This window comes from Monodelphis domestica, chromosome X, assembly GCF_027887165.1.
Source record: "Monodelphis domestica isolate mMonDom1 chromosome X, mMonDom1.pri, whole genome shotgun sequence".
Taxonomy (NCBI): domain Eukaryota; kingdom Metazoa; phylum Chordata; class Mammalia; order Didelphimorphia; family Didelphidae; genus Monodelphis; species Monodelphis domestica.
Window position 1 is genome coordinate 79329027 of NC_077235.1, and position 27041 is coordinate 79356067.

The 27041-nt window shown below is 43.2% G+C and overlaps 1 protein-coding gene across 2 annotated transcripts in view; it reads right to left on the minus strand.

The window, feature by feature from the left end:
- The window catches only part of OPHN1 (oligophrenin 1), an 832681-nt gene that overhangs the window by 397518 nt on the left and 408122 nt on the right, over positions 1-27041 (minus strand). For both annotated transcript variants that reach the window (XM_056809750.1, XM_056809751.1), the window contains exon 5: positions 1418-1519. In XM_056809750.1, the coding sequence (XP_056665728.1) occupies positions 1418-1519 (102 nt within the window). The remainder of the gene's footprint in view (positions 1-1417; positions 1520-27041) is intronic.

A 27041-nucleotide genomic window follows, 5' to 3' on the forward strand; every position in this document is an offset into this window, starting at 1 on the left:
ATGGAAAGGAGAGCCTTGGTGTGCCCAGAGAGATGCTCACAGTTTGAACACATGCCCTATGGGCATCATGAGTAGCTAAGCAGACCGGGAGGTGTGTAATTGATTGGAATCTAGGAAAAGTAGCCAAGGGGACCCAGAGCCAGACTCCTTAGAATGACTTCTGGAAAACAAAAGAAAAGACGAGGCAAGGCAAGGCAAGGCAGAAGAGGGAAACATGTGACATAGAGAAAGGAACCCCAGTGGAGAAGACCCAGGTTCAAGCTCTGACATGGCCTTGTGCGGAATATGATCAGCTCATCTCTCTGGGTCTCAATTTCCTCATCTAGGGGGAGGAAGGTGGCTCAATGGATAGAGATCCAGGCCTGGAGATAGAAGGTCCTGGGTTCAAATGTGGTTTCAGACACTTCCTACCTGTGTAACCCTGGGCAAGTCACTTAACCCCAATTCCCTAGCCCTACTGTTCTTCTGCTTTGGAACTGATACTTAGTATTGATTCTAAGAGAGAAGGTGCAGGTTATTAAAAAATGTCCACATCTGCAAAATGAGGGCACTCGGCTCAAGACTGTCTTCCAGACCTGGCATTCTCTGAAGTGGCTAGGTGATTCAGCAGATCTAGATAGCACTGGGCCTGAAGTCAGGAAGATTTAAGTTCAAATCTGGCCTAGGTCACTTACTAGATGTGTGATCCTGGGAAAGATATTTAACCTCTGTCTGCCTCAGTTTCCTCAATTACAAAATAGGGATATGGATAGCACATACTCCCCAAATTGTTGTGAAGATCAAATGAGATCATATTTTTAAAGCACTTAGCATAGTGCCTGCAGCATTATAAATGCTTCCTTCTTTCCATCTCCATCCTTCCTTCTCTTTCCATCAGTCCTTCTTTTCTTCTTTCCTTCCCTGTCCTTCCTTCTTTCCTTCCCTTTCCTTCCTTCTTCTTCTTTTCCTTCCCCCTTTCATCTCTTTCTTTCCTTCTCTGTCCTTCCTTCTTTCTTTCCCTGCTCTTCCTTCCTTTCTCCTCTTTCCTTCCTTCCTTCCTTCCTCCCTTCTTCCCTTTCTCCCTCCCTCTCATTCCAAGGTTCTCCTAAACCCCAATAGTCGGTGTTCATAGATAGGCCCTTCCCAGCTCCGGATATGCTATGATAGCCTACTGTCACTTCCACACTGGTTCTAATCATCACATTTTTAAAACCACGCAGAGATGAAACATCATCAGAGGAGGCCAGGTGGTGGCCAAGAGTTGGCAAAGGAGAACCTGAGATGATGAAGGAGGACAGAGGCAGGTCCCCAGGCCATGGAATCTTGACTCCGGCTATTTCCAGTCAGGCATGTGCCCCTACCTCAGACAGGTGCCGCCTGGAACTTTATCAGATTCCAAGGCCGGAGACAGAAGGAGGGGCCCACATTCCTCACATACCTCCTGGAGCTGAGATTCCTTCTTCTTGGAAGACAGATGCAAGTGGCGATCTAGCAAAGAATAAAACCGCTCACTGTCCTTCTCAAATTTTTTCTTCCGTTCCTAGAGGGGGAAGAGAAGGAAGGCAGGGAATCAGCCCAGGAAGGGTGAACATGACCATTTAGAAGACTTGAATAGCTGGAATTTACCTAACAAGCAAAAGAGCTTTAGGGTTAGCAAAGCAATACATACATATTAACTCATTAGAACTTCAAAACAAAGCTAGGAGACAGGTGCAATTACTTTCCCCATTTTTAGGTGAGGAAATTGAGGCTGAGAGAGGGTAAGTGGCTGGCCCAGAGTCACAGAGCTGATAAATGTTTGGGGCATGATTGAAATCCAAGTCTTTCTAATTGCAAATCCAATAATCTACCCACTCTATTATGTACCAGCCACTTTGCTAAGTGCTAGGGATATATATAAAGAAAATTCCTGGCTTGAGGAGCTCACCCCCCTGAACATGGAGGTCCAAAGCAACAAGGATTCCCTCCCTTCTACTAAAGCACGTTTCATTTTTCCACACCTGACTTAGAAAGGTATAGCACCCCTGAAGGACCCCCTAATGGGGGCTCCACAATTTATATCAGAAAAGAGGCTTCATGTTTGTTGGGTTTTATTGGTGATTTCACCATGGTTCCTTGGACTTTCAACTTACAACTACAGCTCTGTGCTCTGATTGGCCTTTCTCATAGTGCCGAAAAACCTGATGGGATCCAAAGGACCAGAGGGATCTATGACTCCGTACCTCTGGGACACTAAAAGTCTCAAGCTCATTTCACCAAAGTGGATGGTATCAGACCTTCCTTGATGTGCTAGCTTTGGCAAGATGCACTTGTGGGTATCTGCTACCAATAGGGCAGGTCAGGGAACCAGGGCCCATTGGAGCTTCTGTCTATTCTTAAGAGACTTCTATTGTATCTATGGACCCTTTGGAGCTTCTGTCTACACTAGGGACTTCTATTGTATGTGTGTGGACCCAGTGGAGCTTCTGTCTATACTTCTGTCTATACTAGGGACTTCTATTGTATCTATGGACCCATTGGAGTGTCTGTCTACACTAGGGATTTCTATTGTATCTGTGTGGACCCAATGGAGCTTCTGTCTATACTAGGAACTTCTACAGAGTCTCTGAACCCACTGGAGCTTTTATCTATACTAGGAACTCCTACTGTATGTATAGCTCCACTGGAGCTTCTGTCTACACTAGGGACCTCTAGATCTACTGGAACTTGTCTATACTATGAATTTCTATTGTATCTGTGAACCCACTGGAACTTATGTCTCTACTAGGGTTTCCTAATGCATCCATACCCTGTTCTATCAAAAGGAGCTAAAAGCTAGAGTCAGAGCTTGAGTCTCTCATTTAATGACTGACTATGAAAATCTTGAGTCAAACCTCACTTGGGAACTGTGCTAGGTTTCTTCTATACCTTTGCCCACTTCCAGGAGTGGTGATGGGAAAATGCAAAAAAATAAAAAATCAAACTGGATCTTTCCTAGAACTCCTTCCTAGGTTTAAAGTATGCTAATATGTTGTGTGAAGGTAGCCTGGTCTAGAAAAAGCTATTGGTGCATAGTCATGTGGTATATATTTTATTATTGTTTTATTCCTTTTATTTAGCCTATAGAAAAAAGTAAGACTGTACAGTATCCAAGCATGCCTGTTTATTCACATGCATAGCATGCTCCATTATGATATGGTCGCATGACTAGGAGTTCAGTAAACTAGCAGATTCAGAGATGCCATGGGATGTCTAGCAGGTGGGAACTCAAAGCTATTCTGTTTGGAATAAGCTACACTAACTATGCTTCTTCAACTGAAACAACAAGTAGAGAAAATCAGAGAGAAAATGTTGCCCACTCTCTGGGTACCACACTGAGCTTTGAACATTCTCCTCCTTCCTCTGCCCATACCCCTCATCATTCCCCACAGCATGGTAGAGTACAGAACCACTAGGAAGTGTGAGCCTTGCCCAGAGGCCTAAACTTTTTTCAATAGGAGCAGTAGAGTGGCTAACCACACCACCTGGTGGCCAAAGAGAAATGACCACAAACATATAGGTCCTTATTTTAAGAGAAAAATCCTAACAGCTAGTGACAAAGAAACAGCACTAGACTGAAAGTCAGAGGATCTAGGTTCAAATTCTGTTTCATTACTTAAAACTTGTACAATCCTGGGCAAATTGTGAATGCTCCCTAGGCCTCAGTTTCCTCATCTGTAAAATGAGAAAGTTAGAATAGATGACCTCTGAAGTATCTTTTAGCTCTAGACATAAGATTCTATGAATGACTTTGAGCAAATTCCTTTACCCCCCAGCCACATTTCCTCATTTGTAAAATATGAAGGCTGACTAGATGACCTCTGAGTTCTCTTTCAGCTCTAGGTCTATGATCCTAAATCTGTGTGTAACTATATGCAAGTCACTTTAATCTCTCTGGGCCTCAGTTTCCATAGCTATAAAATGGTAGAGGATAGGAATAAAGGGGGAGATAGACTGGATGGTCTCTAAGGTCCCTTACAGCCCTAAATCTGTGAATCTATGACTAATTCAATTCTAAGATTCTTTTTAGTTCTAAATCCTATGATTCTTGAGTAATTAACTGACACTGAAAGATTTGTCTAGAATTTCTATGGACAATCTATCAATAAGGAAAATGTTCCTGAGGCAAACTCCCAGATGGATTCATTGTTTAATAGTTGCTAAACAAGTCATAGAAGAGGACTTAGAAAGCAAAGAAGCCTCTCAAGGATCACTTAGTAGTCAAATTCCTTCATCTTAAAAGTGAAGAAACTGACATGTAGAGAATGTTGAGTGACTTGCCCAGGGTCATACTGACACTCAAGTGTCAGATCCAGGAATGGAATCTTGAACCTCAGGACTTTCTTCCACTGCCCCAAGAAAAAGACTACAGTTGTAACACACGTATATGTGTAGCCAGCAGTTATTAGAGCAGGGGGCACTGGAAGAGCCAGAATCTGAATGGAGACCTACCTGCAGGAACACAGGTCCCCTACACCAATCCAACTCCAGACCTGGACCCATCCCTGACTCAGCTCCCAGATTCCCCATGGGATACATAGTTCATCTTTCCATGAGGTCAGGCCTTAAAGAAAGACCCCTAAACAGTATAATTACTTGCTTCACTCAACAGACCTCTCCCCAGCCACTTCCATTCTTCCCAGACTCATTCCTCACTGGCTAGCATACTCCTCCCCCATCCCAATACTCTTCCAATCCAAAGGTAATGAACTCCTGGCTGCCGAAGAACAAATCTCTTTCCCCTAGCCAAGCAGTCCCCACTCCACTAAGGGTCCAACCCAGATCTGCCTGCCAGTACTGCTCTCCCACCAGTACTGGCTGCACTCATACCCCTGACTCACTGGACCAATGGGGGGGGGCGCGCACATGTTGGAATGATCCTTTTTCTCTAATGCTACTTCCAGGATCTCCTCCCATCATCCCTCACCAACTTCTCCACCTCTGACATTCACACCATCCAGATGTATCATCCATTCTATCGTCTAATGGCCATTAGCAGGACATCTTCTTTCCTTCTTCAATGAGTTTAGGGCTTGGCTTAGTTTTCCTCTTTGCCACAAATGCTGCATTCTTACTAGGATATATATATATATATATAATATGAGATAGCTAAATGGCATAGTGGATAGAGCATGGGGCTTGGGAATCTGGAAGACCTGAGTTCAGATCAAATCTCAGACACTTACTAGTTGTGTGATACTGGGCAAGTCACTTAATCTCACTCGGTCTCAGTTTCCTCATCTATAAAATGGGGATAATAAGAATACCTCCCTTACAGTGTTGGGAGGATCAAATGAGTTAAGATACTCAATAAAGCATTGATCACATTGGTTGATGGGGATATGATTGGGGATGTAGACTCTAAATGATCACCCTAGTGCAAATATCAATAATATGGAAATAGGTCTTGATCAATGACACATGTAAAACACAATGGAATTGTGCATTGGCTATGGGAGAGATGGGGGGAGGGGAAGGAAAGAGCACGAATCTTGTAACCATGGAAAAATATTTCAAATTAATTAATTAAATAAAAATTTCCAAATTTCATTTAAAAAGATACTTAAAGCACTTTATAAATCGAAAAGTACTATATAAATTCAAGCTATTATGAATTTTATCATATTGATGCTCCCCCAAATACCTTATTCCTCATTTTTCATTCTACCCAGTTCCCATAGGTTATTCCTCCACCCCATGTCAACTACACAGATAATAACCCTCCTTCCTTTCCCACTGGATTTTGCCATCACCCTACTCCATGTTCATGAACTGTGTTGAACTATCATCTCAATACTGATGATTCCCAGATCTACAGCCCCAGCCCTAAGCGCTCTCCTAAACTCTAGTCTTGCCGTTCCAGCTGCCTATTGTGCATCTGGGACTTGACATCCCCTGGGCATCTCAAAAGGAACATGACCAAAGCTGAAATCATGAATTCTCTTCCCAAACCCTTCCTCTTTGAACTTCTCTATTACTATTGAGGCCATGCCCATCCACCCAGGGACCCAGGCTCAAAACCCAAGTGACCTCTTTACGGCCCCATCTCTCACCCCACATAAACCCATGTCCAAATCTTGACAATTCTACCTTCACAATAACCCCTTCGTGGACTCACACATCTACCACCCAAAACAAGGACCCCATTACCTCTTGCCTCAATTATTACAGAAGACTCCTAATTAACTTCCTTGACTCAAGTCACTCCAGGGAATGTTTAAGAAGCCAGTAATATGACTTGCGGTCAAGATGGCGGCTTAGAAGCAGTGAAAGTTCAGACCTCGGAAACCCTTCCTTACCGATCACAAACTGAGTGCTCCTAGAAAACCGAAATTCAAGCTGAACAACAGGACAGACCTGGGGAACCCTCCTCCTGGACCTGGATCAAAAGGTATGGCCCCCCAAAAGCCAGAACCCTAGATCACTCAGATCTAAGGGGTAGGCAAAAAGAAGGTCCCAGGACCCATCCCTTCCAACCCAGAGTGCTGAGCCCACGGCAGCAGCGGGAAATTCAGGGCCGGCAAAAGGGCCTCAGGGCTGGCTATTGTGAAGGACTGACCTTGAAAGCAACCTGAGCCAGTCTCCGGGGCGCCCAACACAGATGGCAGGAGAACATAGAGAGAAGGGGGAAGCCTGTAGCCCCCTGGCTGGGTCCTTCCATCTGAGTCTCAAGGGAGGGTCCAGCTTTAGGGCACCAACTGAACCCAATCTGATCAGAAGCCCTCAGAGCTACTGAAAGGACAGAAACCTCAGGACCGGAAAAGGGGTTGCTCCGAAGAGCTTGCCTTGAGAGTAACCTGGGCCAGTCTCCGGGCATTCAACAAATTCAACACAGACTGTAGCGGAGGAGATTTTTTTTTTTGCTTTGGGGATCATTCAGCCCACACCAGCTGAACTTAATCCCATCAGGAGCCCTCAGAGCTTCTTAAAGAAAAGAAACCTCAGGGCCGGGTTACTCCGAAGGACTTACCTTGAAAGCAACCTGGGCCACTCTCCGGGCATTCAACACAGATTGTGCAGGAGGAGGTTTTTTTGGTTGGGGATCATTTGGCCCACACCAGCTGAACTTAATCCCATCAGGAGCCCTCAGAACCCAGGGAAGCCAGGACCCCTCCCCACATAGAGAGCAGGGACTTTGGAAAGAACAGAAACCTCAGGGCCGACAAAGGGGTTGCTCCAAAGGGCATTCCTTGAAAGCAACCTGAGCGAATCTCCGAGCATTCAACACAGATTGTGGAAGAGGAGGTTTTTTACTTCAGGGCTCATTTGACCCAAACCAGCTGAACCTAATCCCATCAGGAGCCCTCAGAGCCATGAACCCTCCCCACTTAGAGAGCAGGGTCTTCTGAAAAAAACAGAAACCTAAAGGTGGAGTCAAGATGGCAGCCTAGAAGTAGCATAGACCTGGCAGCCTGGCCAGAGCTTTGGAGATCCTCCATATTTGCTCCAGCCTTCCAGGAAGTTTAAAACTCAGAGCAAACCCAGCCCAACCAAGCTGAACTTAATCCCATAAAAAGTCTCCAGAACGCAGGGAAGCCCAGGTTCCCCACCCATCCTCATTGACTGCTGGACTTTAAGCCAATCAAAAGCCTCCAGAGGACAGGGAAGCTCAAACCCCCAACAACCCTCCCCCAGAGACTACACCAAAAGATCTTCTGTTAAAGCTCCAAGAGGGGAGACTGATAGAAGTCCCCGAAAAAAACAAAAAAATGAGAGGAAAAAGAGCACAGACAAATACGGGGAGTAAAGAAGGGGTGAATTTGAGCAAACAACAGAAAAAGAAGAAAGAAACTACAATAGACAGCTACTACTCAGCAAATGGAACAGAGGGGGAGAGATCAGCAAACGATAAACCAGAAATCCCAACGAATTGGATACAGGCTGTGGAAGAACTCAAAACACAACTAAGAGAGGCAGAAGACAATTGGGAAAAGAACTTAAAAATTAAGATAAATCATCTGGAAACAGAGGCACTTGAAATAAAATGAGAAAATAGTGTCTTGAAAGCCAAAATCAACCAGCTGGAAAATGAGGCAAAGGAGATGAAAGATGAGGCAAAGGAGATGAAAGATGGGGTAAAGAGGATGAAAGACGATCTTCAAAGAAAATCAGACCAGAAGGAAAAGGATGACCAAAAAGCCAGAGATGAAATCCAATCTTTAAGAACCAGAATAAAACAACTAGAATCAAGTGACCTCACAAGGCAGCAGGACATTATAAAAAAAAACAAAAAGAATGAAAAATTGAGGAAAAGGTGAAGCATCTCATCCGCAAAACAGACGATTTAGAAAATCTTTTAAGAAGAGACAATTTAAGAATAATTGGACTGGACTTCCGGTCAAGATGGCAGCTTAGAGAAAGCTAAAGTTCAGATCTCCTGGAACCCTTCCCTACCAAACTCAAACTATATGCTCCTAAGGCACAGAAATTCAAAACAACAGCATAGACCCCGGGAATCCTCCTCCTGGACCTGAACCTGGATCAAAAGGTAAGGCCCCCCAAAAAGCCAGAACACGAGATCACTTGGACCTAAGGGGTAGGCAGAAGGAAGGTCCCAGGACCCATCCCCCCAACCAAGAGCGCTGAGTCCGAGGCAGCAGAGGGAACCTCAGAGCCTCAGGGCCGGCTATCCTGAAGGCCTCTTCCTGAAAACAACCTGACCCAGTCGAGGGGGCACCCAGACAGCAGGGAAACAGAGAGAGATGGGGGAGCTTGTAACCCCCTGACCAGATCCTTCCATCTGAGTCTCACCGAAGGTCCCTGCCTCAGGGCATACTCAGTCCGAGGTTAATCCTATCAGGAGCCCTAGGAGCTCCAGGCAATCATTAAAAACTACTAGACCCAATTATATGGCAACAAATATGGCAATCTAAGTGATATGGATGAATACTTACAAAAATATAAATTGCCTAGACTAAAAGAAGAAGAAATAAATTACCTAAACAACCCCATATCAGAAAAATAAATTGAACAGGCCATCAAAGAACTCCCTAAGAAAAAAACCCCAGGTCCAGACGGATTCACAAATGAATTCTATCAAACATTCAAAGAACAGCTAACCCCAATACTATACAAACTGTTTGACAGAATAAGCCAAGAACAAGTTCTACCAAATTCTTTTTATGACACAAACATAGTACTGATCCCAAAGCCAGGCAGGTTAAAAACAGAGAAAAAAAACTATAGGCCAATCTCCCTAATGAATATAGATGCAAAAATCTTAAACATGATACTAGCAAAAAGACTCCAGCAAGTCATCACAAGTGTTATCCACTACGATCAGGTAGGATTCATAGCAGGAATGCAAGGATGGTTCAATATTAGGAAAATCATTCACATAATTGACCATATAAACAAACAAACCGACAAAAATCACATGATTATCTCAATAGATGCAGAAAAAGCCTTTGATAAAATACAACACCCATTCCTATTGAAAACACTAGAAAGCATAGGAATAGAAGGGTCTTTCCTAAAAATAATAAACAGTATATACCTAAAACCATCAGCAAACATCATCTGCAAAGGGGAAAAACTCAAAGCCTTCCCAATAAGATCAGGAGTCAAACAAGGATGCCCATTATCACCTCTATTATTTAATACTGCACTAGAAACACTAGCAGTAGCAATTAGAGAAGAAAAAGAAATTGAAGGTATCAAGTCACTCCACACTTCAGTCAATCCTCTACTCAGCTAGCAAAGTGACCTTCCTTAACACATAAATCTGATTATGTCAGACCCCTACTCAATAAATTCCAGAAACTCCCTTGAACTTCTAGGACCAACTATGAAATGCATTATGTTAGGCATTAAAAATCCTCCATGATCCGGCCCCTCCTATCTTTAGAGGGTTCTTGGACTTGATCATCCTCTGTGTATGCTAGAATTTGGTGTCTCTGGCCTATTTCCTGCTCCTTTTCCATAACATCCCACATCTCCCTAGTTCTTACAGACTGTCCTCAAGCTTGGAATGTTCTCCCTCTTGGTCTCTACCCCCTAGTTGCCTTGAAACCTTATCTCCAATTCCACCTTCTGCTTTCCCATCTTCCCTTCTATGGCTTTGTTTAACTGTTTCCCACTTTTGTCTGACTCTGCATGACCTCTTTTGGGGTTTTCATGGCAAAGATACTAGAGTAGATTAACATTTCCTTCTCCAATTCCTTTTACAGATGAGGAAACTGAGGCAAACAAGGTAAAGTGATTTGAGCAGGGTCACATAGATAACTTATAATTTCCTACTCCAATTCCTTTTACAGATGAGGAAACTGAGGCAAATGGTGAAGTGACTTGCTCAGGGTCACACAGATAGTTTTCCATTTCCTTCTCTAGCTCCTTTTATAGATGAGGAAATGGAGACAAAAAGGGTGAAGTAACTTGTTCAGGGTCACACAAATAGTTTGTCATTTTCTTCTCCAATTCCTCTTACAGATGAGGAAACTGAGGCAAAATAGGGTAAAGTGACTTGTTCAGGGTCACACAGCTAGTAAGTGTCTAAAGCCAGATTGAGAGCTGCACAGTTTTAATGGAAGCAGACAGATCAGACCAGAGGGAGTTGAGGAGGCAGAGTCAAGATGTCGGCCTAGAAGGAGCTGAAGTTCAGACCTCTGAATACCCTTCCTTACCAATCACAAACCGAATGCTCCAAGGGGACTGAAAATCAAACCTAACAACAAGACAGAGACAAGGAACCCTCCTTTTGGACTCAATTCAAAAATTACGCCCCCCCCCCAAAAGCCAGAATCCGAGAAAACTCGGATTTATGGGGAAGACAGAAGGAAGGTCCCAGGACCCATCCCCCCCACCCACCCACCAAGAACGCTGAGCCTCCAGTGGCAGCGGGAACCTATGGGAGGGCAAAGGTGCTACTCTGGAGGGTGTACCTTGAGGGCAGGGCTGTGCCAAACTCAGAGCTTCAAACATAGACAGCGGGGAAGGAGCTGGAGAGGGAGTATAGAGCTGGCAGCCTGACCAGAGCTGTGAGATCCTCCATATTTGCTCCAGCCTTCCAGGAGGTTTTGGCCTCAGGACACACCCAGCCCAACCTAGCTGAACTTAATCCCATCAAAAGTCTTCAGAACTCAGGGAAGCTCAGGCTCCACACGCCTCCCTCATTGACTGCTGGACTTTAAGCCAATCAAAAGCCTCCAGAGGACAGGGAAGCTCAAATTCCAACAACGCTCCGCCACAGACTGCACCAAGAGATCTTCTGTCAAAGCTCCAAGAGGGAGACTGACAGAAGCCTCCAAAACCAAAAACTGAGAGGAGCAAGAGCACAGACAAATATGGGGAGCAAAGAAGTGGTTAATATGAGCAAATAACAGAAAAAGAAGAACGAAAGAACAATAGGCAGCTTCTATACAACAAACAGAACAGAAGGGGAGGAATCAGCAAACTATAAATCAGAAATCCCAGCGAACTAGATACAGGCTTTGGGAGAACTCAAAATGCAATTCAAAACACAATTAAAAGAGGCTGAAGACAATTGGGAAAAGAACTTAAAAACTAAGATAAGTCATCTGGAAACAGAGGCACTTGAAATAAAATGAGAAAATAGTGTCTTAAAAGTCAAAATCAACCAGCTAGAAAATGAGGCAAAGGAGAAGAAAGATGAGGTAAAAAGGATGAAACACGATCTCCATTGAAAATCAGACCAGAAAGAGAAGGATGACCAAAAAAAACAGGGATGAAATCCAGGTTTTAAGAACCAGAATACAATAACTAGAATTAAGTGACCTCACAAGGCAGCAAGACACTATAAAACAAAACCAAAAGAAAAAAAATTTTGAGGAAAATATGAAGCATCTCATTCACAAAACAGAGGACTTAGAAAATCATTTGAGGAGAGACAATTTAAGAATCATTGGTCTACCAGAAGACCAAGACAAAAGAAAAAGCCTGGACACCATACTATAGGAAATTATTCAAGAAAACTAACCCAATATTCTAGAGCAAGAGGGAAAAGTGGAGATTGAAAGGATCCACAGATCACCTCCTATACTTAATCCCCAACTGACAACACCCAGGAATGTTATAGCGAAATTAAAGAACTATCAGACCAAAGAAAACCTGCCAAGAAGAATCAAAACTATTATGAAGCCAAAGAAATCAAAACTATTGTGAAACACATGAAAAAGTGCTCTAAATCTCTTATAATCAGAGAGATGCAAATCAAAACAACTCTGAGGTATCACCTCACACCTAGCAGATTGTTCAACATGACACCAAAGGAAAGTAATGAATGCTGGAAGGGATGTGGCAAAATTGGGACATTAATGCATTGCTGGTGGAGTTGTGAATTGATCCAACCATTCTGGAGGGCAATTTGGAACCATGCCCAAAGGGCAATAAAAGACTATCTGCCTTTTGATCCAGCCATAGCACTGCTGGGTTTGTACCCCAAAGAGATAATAAGGAAAAAGACTTGTGCAAGAATATTCATAGCTGCACTCTTTGTGGTAGCCAAAAATTGGAAAATGAGGGGATGCCCTTCAGTTGGGAATGGCTGAACAAATTGTGGTATATGTTGGTGATGGAATACTATTGTGCTCAAAGGAATAATAAAGTGGAGGAATTCCATGGAAACTGGAACAACCTCCAGGAAGTGATGCAGAGTGAGAGGAGCAGAACCAGGAGAACACTGTACACAGAGACTGATACCCATTATCAACTGTATTATTTAACATTCAACTAGAAACACTAGCTGTAGTGATTAGAGAAGAAAAAGAAATTGAAGGTATTAAAATTTCCAATGAGGAGACCAAGCTATCACTCTTTGTGGATGATATCATGGTATACTTAAAGAATCCTAGAGAATCAACTAAAAAGCTAGTTGAAATAATCAATACCTTGAGCAAAGAAGCAGTATACAAAATAAACCCGCACAAGTCATCAGCATTTCTATTTATCTCCAACACATCTCAGCAGCAATAATTAGAAAGAGAAATACCATTTAAAATCATGCTAGACAATATAAAATACTTAGGAATCTATCTGCCCAGACACAGGAACTATATGAACACAACTACAAAACACTCTCCATACAATTAAAACTAGATCTAAACAATTGGAAAAACATGAACTGGAACGACATCCAGGAAGTGATGCAGAGTGAGTGGAGCAGAACCAGGAGAACATTGTACACAAAGAGGGATACACTGTGATACAATCAAATGTAATGGATTTCTCCATTAGTGGCAATGCAGTGATCTTGAACAACTTGGAGGAACCTACGAGGAAAACCACTATCCACATCCAGAGGAAACACTGTGGAAGTAAAAACACTGAAGAAAAACAACTGCTTGAATAAAGCCAGATTGAAACTCAGGAAGATGAAAGTCTTCCTGACTCCAGGCCTGATGCCCTAACCTTGCTCCACCTTGCTGCCTCCTCTATGGATATTTTCCTTTTTACTTCAGTGTTATAAAAGAGGAGGAAGATTGAAAATGTCCAAGAATAGAGAGGAACAAAAGGATCTTGACTGATAGAAGTCTATAGATTTGCTCTTTGTTTCTGTTTCTCCAACACTTAGTACAGTAGCTGGCATGTGATATAATTGGTTGATAAATGATTGTTGACTGATGGAATGAATGCATTTTCTCTGCCCTCTCCATCACTCTATAGCTATGTTTCCAAATCATAATGACATCGAATGCTGAAATGCCAGCTACAGAGTCCCGAGAAGAGGTACTGAGATTTCTGGGGTATGGCACAATAAAATATTGCTCTCTCCTGTCAAGGGTAAGCTTTAATTAAGTGATCAGCTGCTCCTGAGAAATGAAACGCCTACAGCTGTCACCCTAGTGCTAAGATGACTCATTTGTCAAACTAGTGGGTGCCTCTAGGCAGTATAGAACAGAGAGCCTGCTGGGGATGGAGTTGCAAGAAAAAGCAAGGCCATGGCCTCAGTGACCTCTGACCAATACAGATGCTGTTTCCCAGAAGCCCAGAGGAGTGACAAGCAGCCCCTCTACTTACCTCTCCCCTCCACTAACTTCTTCCCCCACAAGAGCTCCCCACATACCTCTCCAACACCTCGATCACAAATCTTGGGATTTCATGAACTCATGCTTTCAGGAAGGTATAATAACTCAGCTGAGAGCAGACAGGGCCATTTTCAAAATGACTAGGTTGTCCACAGAAACCGGAGATAAATTCTCCAAGTCAGACAGTTAATCTACACCTCTGCTTTTCTTTAAAAAAATACTGTCAGGAAGTCCCACCTGCTGATGCCAAACCTGAACGATACTTTTTGATTAATTAAATTTAAAGTTAAATTATTTTTTTTTATTTAAACCATTTTACAAAATGAGACAATCAAGGTCAAGAGCGTGAATGAATGACGAACTAGCTCCATACCTTTGGGCAAGAGGCAAAAATCTATCCCTGAAGAAATGAAATCTCAGAATCTGAGGATGATGAGGGTTAGAAGGAGCCATGCTGCCCAGCAAAGATATAACTCTCTACAACATTTACTAATGTCAAGGCAAAACACTAAGTAGGATACTGGCAAATAAGGACAGGAAACCCAGGATTTTAAAAAGTAACAAAACCCCCCAAAGCACAACCCGACCAAGGAGGATTAATGAAGAGAATGCAGAGACTGTTTTCCTGGTACTGAAACATCCATTTAATAAATCTTATCAAGATCTAATTTCAAAGAGCAAAGAACTATATCAGCATATCATGAGAGAATGTCTGAACGGCCTTTTATGCTAAGAAATTTAAAAGTAGAGGAGCTCGCCTCAGTTTGAAGTGAGGTAAACTAAGTCACTGACCAGAAGAATCTGTTTTTCCCTGGGAAAGTAGAATTCAGAACTGAGCTTTCCTGGGAAGGTCAGTCAGCTCAGAATAGTTAGAATCCATAAGAAAAGAACTCTCTCAGTGCCAGCAAATGGGATAAGATGCAGGGACAGCCTTGTAGCCCACACCACCGACCAATATAGCTTCTCCATGCTAAGGCCGCTCACCCCATCAAGGTTAGGTCTCATAATGAATATCGTTGGCTCTGAATCTTGCACCCTATAAAGCTGCACTGTAACTCCAGTCCGGTTGCCCTGGCCAGTTAGGTATGCATTACTAATAAATAATATTGGTCCCATTCATTGAACTTCTGGGGGTCCGGACTCACTTTGTGAAGTGCCCCACTTCAAGGTTCCCCATTTATAAAATGAGTGGGCTGGCTGACTGACTTTTAAGGTCCTTCCAGCTCTAGATCTAGGATCCTCTGAGACCTTGTGCAAATCACTTAATTTCTTTGTGCCTCAGTTTACTCCTCTCTCTGTAAAATGAAGCAGTTGGCCTCTGAGGACCCTTCTAATTCTCATTAGAAGAATCCACCTTTCCTTCCTACTTTCCATTCTTCCTTCCTTCATTCCTTCAACCCTTACTTTCTGTCTTGTTAACAACTCCAAGACAGAAGGGCAAAGGCTAGGAAAACATGGTTAAGCGACTTGCCCAGGGTCACATAGCTAGGAAGTATCTGAGGTCACATTTGAACCCAGGTCCTCCTGACTCAAGACCTGATGCTCTATTCACTGAGCCACCTAGCTAACCCTAAAAGAAGCTTTTCTGAAACACCATCATAACAGTTAACCTCCCAAGGCTTGATAATATGGATACCAACTATGTAGTTCTGGGCACAGATGGCACTGCCAGAATGAACCAAGATAGGATTCTCAAAGATTGTATGATTTCGAGTAGGAAAGCAATGTCCAGAGGGATGCAGGTTGTGTTTTCCTCACTGCCACTCACTGAAGACAAGGGATACAGCCAGATAAAACTAACTTGGTGCTGGGGGCCATCAGTCCACGACACCTTGACAGAGTTACACGTGGTAGCCGGGGAGACCACAGAGTGGTCCTTGGCGAGATGTGACTACCCACTCTATCTCCCTTGCATGACCTCTTTCATCCATGCCCCTTACCTATGAATTGGCATGATTATTATTCTCCCTAGTCTCAAAAGAAATAATGCAAGAGCAAAACACCTGTACCCTAATTCTCCAAAACATCATCAAAGGATCAGACCCTCAAACCCAATCCCAAAAGACTATCATGGGTTAACTTTTATTTAGGTGCATAATTCCCAGTGAAACCGCAGCTACAGGCCAAGCCCAAAACTTTCTTATGAAGCCAGCACATAAATCAGTCATAGAGGCCCAAACAATATATACAGGTACAGTACAGGTACACTAAGCTTCAATATGCCTCAGTGACTCAATTACACAAATCAGTAACTCTAACTCCCTAGTAAGCCACCTGTGATGAAATCATTTATCTTGTGTGCAACCTTTATTCTGTCTGTCATCACAATACGAAAATATAGAATGTTAATCAAGTGATTTGTTAAAAGTTAATGTATCACTTTTCGAATTATCTCTCTTTGATTTTGTATACCTGCAAGCCAAGAATATGGATATAAAATAAATCCCAAGCCTGGGAATGTCGGAGCAGCTCGGAGATGCAAAGCAGTCCCATGGCCATAATGATTAAGCTGTCTTCTGTTTGTTATTTGTTTTATGTTATTTATTTTGTCTGATTATTCGCCACCAGTTGGGAACCCTGGAGTTGCGAGTGGGACTGGACCCTGACCATGGCAACTTGGGAGTTCACCAACTGGCTAAGCAGGTGGCACCTGAGGATGCAACTTCACCTTTAGCACTGTGGCTTCAAATAGAGACATGACAGGCTCCCGGTCAGGGATGGAATGCACAAGACAAAAGCCAGCAAGGATGTATTTGTTTGTTGTCTGGAAAATCTATTCTAATGGGAAGCAAAAAGATAGTTCCTGGAAAGACAGACGTAGAGAGCTTATTGGGCACCTCGGATGGAAAAACAACATGTGCAGAAGACTGAAGCAAAGGCAAATAGCAGGATGAATAGGAAAGTAGTCCCAGGTATTCTAAAGACAGCCTATAGAATCCATAAATTCCAAAAGATTCAAGGCTGATAAGAAAAGCTCAGAACAACAAAAAGGAGAGTTTTTAAAGTTATAGTAGGAAAGAGGGGCAGCGAGGTGGCATAATGGATAGATCGCCGTCTTAGAATCAGGAAGAATTATCTTCACAAGTTCAAATCTGGCCTCAGATGCTTCCTAGCTATAATGATCCTGGGCAAGTCATTTAACTCTGTTGTCTCAGCTTTCTCATCTAGAGAAGGAAATGGCCAAACACTCCATCATCTTTGCCAAGAAAACCCCAAATGAGGTTATGGAGAGTCAGACACAACTGAAAAGACTGAACAACAACAACAAAAAATAGGTAAAAAAAAGAACAAAGACACAACTTCAATCTGACATCAGAGAGATGGCATGGCTACTCAGCCCTTCCTTCTGCTTCAGTTTACTATTCCAAGGAGTATAAACTTTGGCCTGCAAAGGACAAAACGAAACGTGCTTAGGTGCTGATATCTGCGATAAGTTGGGAGAAAGTACAAAGAGGACACCAAAGTTGTCCTGGATGGCTTCATAGCATGCAGTCCAAATGAACTATGGCCCTTGAGGGCTGAAAGAATTTGCAGCTGTGCTGCCGAGTCATGGGCTGATTTCTGCAAGAGATAGGAAAATGTTTCTTTTTCAAAACAGGGAAGAAAAGATAAGCTGCAAACTCCAGGCCACCAAGATAGACTTTCACTGCACTTCCAGATCCAGCGGGTGAGGAGCTAGAAAGGGAAGCAATGAACTCAGAGCCAGCTGAGCCCAATCCAAAAAGTCTGTGCCAAGCTAAGCTAACTTCCTTTGGTTACCAGTTACTAAGCCAATCAGGGGAAAGCTATAGAACTGGTTGACTGAGGCGAAAAAAGAGATCTTATATTATACTGGTAAAAGGAAATGGAGAGAAACGGGTTAGATGGTACAATGCTTCACTGGATTTCAAACGGCACGATCATTAACAGTTCCATGACCAATTGGCAGAAGGTCTCTAGAGAAGTTCCCCGGGGATCTGAGTCTGGCCCTGAGCTATTTGGTATTTTCATTATTTAGACAAAAATATATAATATTACATGTAATTACAATATAATACTTGCATGTTCATATAATACATTATATACAAAATATTTTGTTATATATATATTTCAGACATAATATATGTAGTCAAGAAAAAGGGTCATTTAATATTTTCTCTGATTTGTGACCATTTCTCTTGACTAAATATATTGTATATAAACAGATACTATATAATATCAATTTCATTGCATATTTTATATTAATATATTTCATTATATATAACATGAATATATTAAATAATAAATATGTCAACTTAAATATATTAAATTATTCGTATCACATTTAAACAGATACTTCATTATATAAATTTTATTATATATTATATGAATGAAGTATATATTGAGTAGTGAATAGAAAAAATTATAGGAATGAAATAAATTTCACTAGTCATATATTATATATAAAAGAGATACCATGTAAATTTCCTTATATATTATATGCTGATATAATATAATTTCATTATTATATGCCAAATGAATAAACTATGTATTAAATGGTGAATACATTGAAATATACAGAACACAAATGAATATATTTCATTATTCATATATTATATATGAACACAGATACTCTAGCATACATATCATTATTTCCATAATATATTATATATTAATAGATTTAATTACTATATATGTGAATGAAATCAACAGAATATTTTTAAACATTGAATATGAATGAAATATTTCATTATTCCTATATTACATATAAACATTAGACAACATATATTACATATTTAATTATAACATATGAATGAAATATACATTAAATATGAACAAGGTGTGTTATATATTTTTTCATTATTTATATAAAAGCACGGCATCATTATCAGATTGCAGATGATACCAAGCTGGGAGAGTGAGCTAACCCACTGGATCAGAGGTCTCAAACATGCAGCCCACAATATTCCCATGTGAAGCCCAATAAAATATAACTGAGACAGCTAGGTAGCTCAGTGGATCCTGGAGTCGGGAAGGTCTGGATTGGAATCTGGCCTCAGACACTTCCTATCTGTGTGACCCTGGGCAAGTCACTTACCCCCTATTGTCTAGTCCTAACCCATCTTCTGCCTGGTAACAGATCATTAGTATTAATTATAAAATGGAAGTTAAGGGTATACATGTATATGTATGGGTGTGTATAATAAAACTGAAACACTATAAGAAAATAAATAAAAATGTAATAGAACACAGATACAGTTAATATATGGTTTTCTAAGTCAAAGTTCTGCCACTTAAGTAACCTTATTTCTATATGAGTTTGACAACGCTGAACTGGAAAACAGGGCTAGGATGAATACAAAACTTGATGGCCTACACGATCGGGCTGAATCTAATCAGGTGTATTTGGGCTGAGAAAATCAACTTCCTAAGTACAAGATATGGCAGGACAGTCCTGTTGGGAAAAGATGTGAATGTTGGGTTTAGTGGACGACAACTTCACTGTCAGCCAGGCGGGTGAAACGTCAGCCCCAAATCCGAATATAATCTTGCCCTGGGCTGAGAAGGCCAGACCTCCTGAACTAAAATGAGGAGATCTCACACTGAGCTCTTCCCCTGACAGATGACCCACAAGCACTGGGCTCTCCTCTGGCCACCACACACTAAGAAGGGCATCAAGCAAACTGGAGAATGTCCAGAGAGTCAACAGGGTGTGAAACTGTAACATCTGAGGTCCGGAACAAGGAACTGGATATTTTTAGCTTAGAATGCACTGATATGAGATCTGGCTTCACAGATGTCAATTGAGATCTTTATGAAGAGATTCCATGAACTTCTTCTGTTTAATCTCAAACTGAAGCACAACCTCCTCTACTCTAAGCCCCTCCCACCTCTGACACTCCCTATTCTGAGGCCCCTCTGAGCTCTGACACACGTTGTTTAAGGCCCCTCCCACAACTGACACTCCATGAATCCCTGCCCAGCAATGACAACTCCTGTTTAAAGACCCTCCCAAAATTGACACGCCCTCTGTCCTGCCCCTCCTACCATTGACACACCCTGTCATGAGGTCACTCCCATCAGTGAAACTCCCTATTTAAGGCCACTCCCAGCAATCATACTCCCTGTATAAGGCCCTACCAGCATTGACACTCCCTGAAGCCCCTCCCAGCATTGACCCTCCCTGTTTAAGGCCCCTCCCAACACTGACACTCCCTGTTTAAGGGCCCTCCCAGCATTGACACTCCCTTTTTAAAGCCCCACCCAGCACTGACACTCCATGTTTAAGGCCCCTACCAGCATTGACACTCCCTGAAGCCCCTACCAGCATTGACACTCCCTGTTTAAGGAACCACCCACCACTGACACACCCAGTTTAAAGCCCCTCCCAGCATTGACCCTCCCTGTTTAAGGCCCCGCCCTGCACTGACACTCCCTGTTTAAGGCCCCACCCAGCATTGACACTCCCTTTTTAAAGCCCCTCCCAGGACTGACACTCCCTGTTTAAGGCCCCTCCCAGGATTGACACTCCCTGTTTAAGTCCCTTCCCAGCATTGACCCTCCCTGTTTAAGGCCCCACCCTGCACTGACACTCCCTGTTTAAGGCCCCACCCAGCATTGACACTCCCTTTTTAAAGCCCCTCCCAGGACTGACACTCCCTGTTTAAGGCCCCTCCCAGCATTGACACTGCCTGTTTAAGTCCCCTCCCAGCACTAACACTCCCTGTTTAAGTCCCTTCCCAGCACTAACACTCCCTGTTTAAGTCCCCTCCCAGCACTAACACTCCCTGTTTAAGGTCCCACCCAGCACTGACACTCCCTGTTGAAGGCCCCACCCAGCACTGACACTCCCTGTTTAAGGACCCACCAAACATTGACACTCCCAGTTTAAGGCCCCTCCCAGCATTGACACTGCCTGTTTAAGGCTCCACCCAGCATTGACACTCCCTTTTTAAAGCCCCACCCAGCACTGACGCTCCCTGCTTAAGGCCCCTCCCAGGATTGACACTCCCTGTTTAAGTCCCTTCCCAGCATTGACACTCCCTGTTTAAGTCCCCTCCCAGCATTGACACTCCCTTTTTAAAGCCCCAACCAGCACTAACACTCCCTGTTTAAGGCCCCTCCCAGCATTGACACTGCCTGTTTAAGGCCCCACCCAGCATTGACACTCCCTTTTTAAAGCCCCAACCAGCACTAACACTCCCTGTTTAAGGCCCCTCCCAGCATTGACACTGCCTGTTTAAGGCCCCACCCAGCATTGACACTCCCTTTTTAAAGAGCCACCCAGCACTGACATTCCCTGTTTAAGACCCCACCCAGGACTGACACTCCCTGTTTAAGGCCCCTCCCAGCATTGACACTCCCTGTTTAAGGCCCCTCCCAGGATTGACCCTTCCCTTTAAGGCCACTCCCAGCATTGACACTCCCTGTTTAAGGCCCCTCCCAGCATTGACACTCCCTGTATAAGACCCCTCCCAGCATTGACACTCCCTGTTTAAGGCCCCTCCCAGCATTGACACTCCCTGTTTAAAGCCCCTCCCAACATTGACACTCCCTAAAGACTCTCCCAGCATTGACACTCCCTGAAGCCCCTCCAAGCACTGACACTCCCTGTTTAAGGCCCCTCCCAGCATTGACACTCCCTATATAAGGCCCTACCTAGCACTGACACTACCTGTTTAAGGCCCCACCCAGCACTGACACTCCCCATTTAAGGTCCCTCCCAGCACTGACACTCCCTGAAGCCACACCTAGCACTGACACTCCCTCATTAAAAGCCCACACAGCACTGACACTCCATGTTTAAGGCCCCTCAAGCATTGACATTGCCTGTTTCAGGACCCGCCCAGCATTAACATTCCCTGTTTCACCCCCCTCCCAACACTGACACTCCCTAAAGACTCTACCAGCATTGACACTCCCTGTTTAAGGCCCATCCAAACATTGACATTCCCTGCTTAAGGCCCCTCCCAGCACTGACACTCCCTGTTTCAGGCCCCTCCCAGCATTGACACTCCCTGTTTAAGGTCCCTCCCAGCATTGACACTCCCTGTTTAAGTCCCCTCCCAGCATTGACACTCCCTGATTAAGGCCCCTCCCAGCATTGAAACTCCCTGTTTAAGGCCACTCCCAGCATTGACACTCCCTGTTTAAGGCCCCTCCCAGCATTGACACTCCCTGTTTAAGGCCCCACCCTGCACTGACACTCCCTGTTTAAGGCCCCTCCCAGCATTGACACTCCCTGTTTAAGACTCCTCGCAGCACCAGCATTTACATTGACTTTTTTTTTAAACACTTACCTTCTGTCTTGGAGTCAATACTGTGTATTGGCTCCAAGGCACAAGAGTGGTAAGGGCTAGGCAATGGGGGTCAAGTGACTTGCCCAGGGTCACACAGCTAGGAAGTGGATGAGGCCTGATTTGAACCTAGGACCTCAGGTCTCTAGGCCTGGTTCTCAATCCACTGAGTTACTCAGCTGCCCCCGACACTCCCTTTTTAAGGCCCCTCCCAGCATTGACACTCCCTGAAGCCACAGCTAGCACTGACACTCCCTCTATAAAGGCCCACCCAGCACTGACACTCCCTGTTTCAGGCCCCTGCCAGCATTGACATTCCCTGTTTCACGCCACTCCCAACACTGACATTTCCTGTTTAAGGACCCTCCCAGCATTGACACTCCCTGTTTAAGGCCCCTCCCAGCATTGACACTCCCTGTTTAAGGCCCCTCCCAGCACTGACACCCCCTGTATAAGGGCCCTCCCAGCATTGACACTCCCTGTTTAAGGCCCTCCCAGCATTGACACTCCCTGTTTAAAACCCCTCTCAGCATTGACACTCCCTGCTTACGGCCCCTCCCAGCATTTTCACTCCCTGAAGCCACACCTAGCACTGACACTCCCTCTATAAAGGCCCACCCTGCACTGACACTCCCTGTTTAAGGTCCCTCCCAGCACTGACACTCCCTGAAGCCACACCTAGCACTGACACTCCCTCTTTATTTTTTTTATTTAAACATTATTTTATTTGGTCTATTTCATACATTGTTCATTGGAAACAAAGATCGTTTTCTTTTCCTCCACTCCCCCCCCCCCCCCCGCCTTTCACTCTCCCATAGCCGACGCATGAATCCACTGGTTATCACATGTGTTCTTGACTCGAACCCATTTCCCTGTTGTTGGAATTTGCATTATAGTGTTCATTTAGAGTCTCTCCTCAGTCTTATCTCCTCCAACCCTGTAGTCAAGCAGTTGTTTTTCATCGGTGTTTTTACTCCCACAGTTTATCCTCTGCTTGTGGGTAGTATTTTTTTTTTAGATCCCTGCAGATTGTTCAGGGAAATTGCATTGATACTAATGGAGAAGTCTATCACCTTCGATTGTACCACAGTGTATCAGTCTCTGTGTACAATGTTTTCCTGGTTCTGCTCCTTTCGCTCTGCATCACTTCCTGGAGGTTGTTCCAGTCTCCATGGAATTCCTCCACTTCATTATTCCTTTGAGCACAATAGTATTCCATCACCAACATATACCACAATTTGTTCAGCCATTCCCCAATTGATGGGCATCCCCTCGTTTTCCAATTTTTGGACACCACAAAGAGCGCAGCTATGAATATTCTTGTACAAGTCTTTTTGTCCATTATCTCTTTGGGGTACAAGCCCAGCAGTGCTATGGCTGGATCAAAGGGTAGATATTCTTTTGTCGCCCTTTGGGCATAGTTCCAAATTGCCCTCCAGAATGGTTGGATCAGTTCACAGCTCCACCAGCAATGAATTCATGTCCCCACTTTGCCACATCCCCTCCAGCATTCATTACTTTGCATAGCTGTCATGTTAGCCAATCTGCTAGGTGTGAGGTGATACCTCAGAGTTGTTTTGATTTGCATCTCTCTGATTATAAGAGATGTAGAACACTTTTTCATGTGCTTATTAATAGTTTTGATTTCTTTGGCTGAGAACTGCCTGTTCATGTCCCTTGCCCATTTATCAATTGGAGAATGGCTTGATTTTTTGTACAATTGATTTAGTTCTTTATAAATTTGAGTAATTAAACCTTTGTCAGAGGTTTTTATGAAGATTGTTTCCCAATTTGTTGCTACCCTTCTGATTTTAGTTACATTGGTTTTGTTTGTACAAAAACTTTTCAATTTGATGTAATCCAGATTATTTATTTTGCATTTTGTAACTCTTTCTAATTCTTGCTTGGTTTTGAAGTATTTCCCTTCCCAAAGGTCTGACATGTATACTATTCTGTGTTCGCCTAATTTTCTTATAGTTTCCTTCTTTATGTTCAAGTCATTCACCCATTTTGAATTTATCTTGGTGTAGGGTGTGAGGTGTTGATCTAAGCCTAATCTTTCCCACACTGTCCTCCAATTTTCCCAGCAGTTTTTATCGAATAGTGGATTTTTGTCCCCAAACCTTTGGGTTTATCATATACTGTCTTGCTGAGGTTGCTTGCCCCCAGTCTATTCCACTGATCCTCCTTTCTGTCTCTTAGCCAGTACCAAATTGTTTTGATGACCGCTGCTTTGTAATATAGTCTGAGATCTGGGACTGCAAGACCCCCTTCCTTTGTATTTTTTTTTTCATTATTTCCCTGGTTATCCTTGATCTTTTGTTCTTCCAAATGAACTTTGTTATGTTTTTTTCTAAATCAGTAAAAAACTTTTTTGGAAGTTCCATAGGTATGGCACTAAATAGATAGATGAGTTTGGGTAGGAGGGTCATTTTTATTATATTGGCTCGTCCTACCCATGAGCAGTTAATGTTCTTCCAATTGTTCAAGTCTAGTTTTAGTTGTGTGGAAAGTGTTTTGTAGTTGTGTTCATATAGATCCTGTGTTTGTCTCGGGAGATAGATTCCTAAGTATTTTATTTTGTCTAGGGTGATTTTGAATGGGATTTCTCTTTCTAGTTCTTGCTGCTGAGCTGTGTTGGAATTATATAGAAAGGCTGATGACTTATGTGGGTTTATTTTGTATCCTGCAACTTTACTAAAGTTATTGATTATTTCGATTAGCTTTTTGGTTGAATCTCTAGGCGTCTTTAAGTAGACCATCATGTCATCTGTAAAGAGCGATAATTTGGTCTCCTCCTTGCCTATTTTGATGCCTTCAATTTTTTTTCTTCTCTAATTGCTACTGCTAGTGTTTCTAATACAATGTAAAATAATAGAGGTGATAGTGGGCATCCTTGTTTCACTCCTGATCTTAATGGGAATGGATTTAGTTTATCCCCATTGCAGATGATATGAGCTGATGGTTTTAGATATATACTGTTTATTATTTTTAGGAATGACTCTTCTATTCCTATGCTTTCTAGTGTTTTTAGTAGGAATGGGTATTGTGTTTTATCAAAGGCTTTTTCTGCATCTATTGAGATAATCATGTGGTTCTTGTTGGTTTGCTTGTTGATGTGGTCAATTATGTGGATAGTTTTTCTAATGTTGAAACAGCCCTGCATCCCTGGTATAAATCCTACTTGATCATGGTGGATGACCCTTCTAATCACTTGCTGGAGTCTTTTTGCTAGTATCCTATTTAAGATTTTTGCATCTATATTCATTAGGGAGATTGGTCTATAATTTTCTTTCTCTGTTTTTGGCCTGCCTGGTTTTGGAATCAGTACCATGCTTGTGTCATCAAAGGAGTTTGGTAGAACTCCCTCTTTGCTTATTATGTCAAATAGTTTGTATAGTATTGGGATTAACTGTTCTCTGAATGTTTGATAGAATTCACTGGTGAATCCATCAGGCCCTGGGGATTTTTTCTTAGGAAGTTCTTTGATGGCCTGTTGGATTTCTTTTTCTGATATGGGATTACTTAAGAAAACTATTTCTTCTTCTGACATTGACACGCCCTGTTTCAGGCCCCTCCCAGCATTGACACTCCCTATTTAAGGCCCCTCCCAGCATTGACACTCCCTGTTTAAGGCCCCTCCCAGCTTGGACACTCCCTGTTTAAGGCCCCTCCCAGCATTGACACTCCCTGTTTAAGGCCCCTCCCAGCATTGACACTCCCTGTTTAAGGCCGCTCCAAGCATTGACACGCCCTGTTTTAGGCCCCTCCCAACATTGACACTCCCTGTTTAAGACCCCTCCCAGCATTGACACTCACAGTTTAAGGCCCCTCCCAGCATTGACACTCCCTGTTTAAGGCCCCTCCCAGCATTGACACTCCCTGTTTAAGACCCCTCCCAGCATTGACACTCCCTGTTTAAGAACCCTCCCAGCATTGACACTCCCCGTTTAAGGCCCCTCCCAGCATTGACACATCCCATTTAAAGCCCCTCCCAGCATTGACACTCCCAGTTTAAGGCCCCTCCCACCATTGACACTCCCTGTTTAAAGCCCCTCCCAGCATTGACACTCCCTGTTTAAGGCTCCTCCCAGCATTGACACTCCCCATTTAAGGACCCTCCCAGCATTGACACTCCCTGTGTAAGACCCCTCCCAGCATTGACAGTCCCTGTTTAAGGCCCCTCCCAGCATTGACACTCCCTGTTTAAGGCCCCTCCCAGCATTGACACTCCCTGTTTAAGGCCCCTCCCAGCATTGACACTCCCTGTAGCCACACCTAGCACTGACACTCCCTCTTTATTTTTTTTTTATTTAAACATTATTTTATTTGGTTGTTTTCATACATTGTTCATTGGAAACAAAGATCGTTTTCTTTTCCTCCCTCCCCCCACCCCCGCCTTTCCCTCTCCCATAGCCGACGCATGATTCCCTGGTTATCACATGTGTTCTTGACTCGAACCCATTTCCCTGTTGTTGGAATTTGCATTATAGTGTTCATTTAGAGTCTCTCCTCAGTCTTATCTCTTCCAACCCTGTAGTCAAGCAGTTGTTTTTCATCGGTGTTTTTACTCCCACAGTTTATCCTCTGCTTGTGGGTAGTATTTTTTTTTAGATCCGTGCAGATTGTTCAGGGAAATTGCATTGATACTAATGGAGAAGTCTATCACCTTCGATTGTACCACAGTGTATCAGTCTCTGTGTACAATGTTTTCCTGGTTCTGCTCCTTTCGCTCTGCATCAGTTCCTGGAGGTTGTTCCAGTCTCCATGGAATCCCTCCACTTTATTATTCCTTTTTACACAATAA